This window comes from Lepidothrix coronata, unplaced genomic scaffold, assembly GCF_001604755.1.
Source record: "Lepidothrix coronata isolate B3197 unplaced genomic scaffold, Lepidothrix_coronata-1.0 Scaffold134, whole genome shotgun sequence".
NCBI lineage: Eukaryota > Metazoa > Chordata > Aves > Passeriformes > Pipridae > Lepidothrix > Lepidothrix coronata.
The window spans coordinates 1,513,450-1,514,969 of record NW_016690314.1 but is presented as its reverse complement, the minus strand read 5'-3'; the positions used below and the strand labels follow the sequence as shown (position 1 = coordinate 1,514,969).

The window sequence follows — 1,520 nt, the reverse complement described above, 5'->3', positions numbered from 1 at the left end:
AGCTGTGCCAGGGGAGGGTCAGGTTGGACATCAGGAGGAATTTCTCCCTGGAAAGGGTTGTCAGGCACTGGCAGGGGCTGCCCAGGGAGGTTTGGAGTCCCCACCCCTGGAGGTGCCCAAGGAAGGCCTGGCTGTGGCACTGAGTGCTCTGGGCTGGGGGACAAGGTGGGGATGGGGCACAGGGTGGGCTCGATGCTTGGAGGTCTTTTCCAACCTAAACAATTGGGTGATGTCCCCAAAGCCTGGCTCCAACCCATGTGCCAGCAGGACCTGCCACGCAGCAGTTCTGCTGCAGTCCTGTGTGAGCTGAGCCACCACAGCTTCATGAGTGCCCAAACCCGGATACTTGTGGTCTCTCGTGGCGAGGAAGCCTGAAGGGGTTTCTCTGGCTGAGTCAGCAGCAACTCTGCAAAGATGCATCTTTTCAAAGCCCTTGTTTTTATTAACCAACTGCCCAGCTTTGAGTGCATCTTTTAGTAGCATTTCTTGTTTTCCAACACGTCCCCAAGTGCCAGGTCCCTCCCAGTCGGGGATGTGTGTGAGGGGGATGGGGGTGGTTACTGGTAATTGTGGCATTTAGCAGGTTCCCAGTAAGTTAAGGCAGCGTTTCTTGGTGTTGATGGCACACAGGAGGACTTCTGGGTGTGTTATCCCAGAGGGAATTTTTGAGGGAATCTGGAGCACCTACTCCAGTCCTTAGAACCATTTACTTTCTTCTTTGTCTTAGTCTTGATGCCCTTTGACACCAAGCTGGGGAGAGCAGCCAGGGCACAGTTTGTACTGGACATGTGCAGTTTGAGTTTGGGCTTGGTCTCAGCTGGGCAGAAAACACCACAGGGAGCAGGTTATACTGATGTGGGAAACACTGTTTGTTGGTACCATCCTGGAGTTATCGCCAGCCTGGAAAAACTGCATATTTTTCCCGAAAAGCCACATGTTGTAACTAATTTACGGTTTGTTCTTCCTTAGGTTTGTAATAAAATCATTTTTCTGATGAGTTTTGTGGGTAACTGTGGGACCTTCACTCGAGGATACAAGGCTATGATCATGGATGTGGAGTTCCTCTATCACCTGCTGTACCTGCTGATCTGTGCCCTGGGGCTCTTCGTGCACGAGTTCTTTTACAGCCTCCTGGTAGGTGTTCACTTGGCCCTGGGAATGTTTTCCTGTCTGTGTGTTTGTGAAGTCCCATCTCTGGCACATCCAGATATGTCACATAAAAACTTTCTGCTTTGCTGCTGGGAAGCTGCTGTGCAGGCACTGGGAAGAGCCATACATGGGAGGTTTTCCTTGGGAGAAGTTATGGTGGGAGACTCTGGGATTCCTGCCACATTCCTTCTTCCTGGTGTGTGACTTTTTGCAGGAACACATACTGACAGGACAAGGGGGATGGTTTTAAACTAAGAGAGGAGAGATTGAGCTTAGATATATTGAAGAAATTCCTCCCTGTGACAGTGGTGAGGCCCTGGCACAGGTTATCCAGAGAAGCTGTGGCTGCCCCATCCCTGGAAGTGTCCAAG

At 51.2% G+C, this 1,520-nt stretch overlaps 1 protein-coding gene across 1 annotated transcript in view; it reads left to right on the top strand.

Annotated features, from left to right (window-relative positions):
- The window catches only part of ITPR1 (inositol 1,4,5-trisphosphate receptor type 1), a 157,062-nt gene that overhangs the window by 132,244 nt on the left and 23,298 nt on the right, over window positions 1-1,520 (top strand). The window contains exon 46 of the mRNA XM_017827044.1: window positions 970-1,134. Coding sequence (XP_017682533.1) covers window positions 970-1,134 — 165 coding nt within the window. The remainder of the gene's footprint in view (window positions 1-969; window positions 1,135-1,520) is intronic.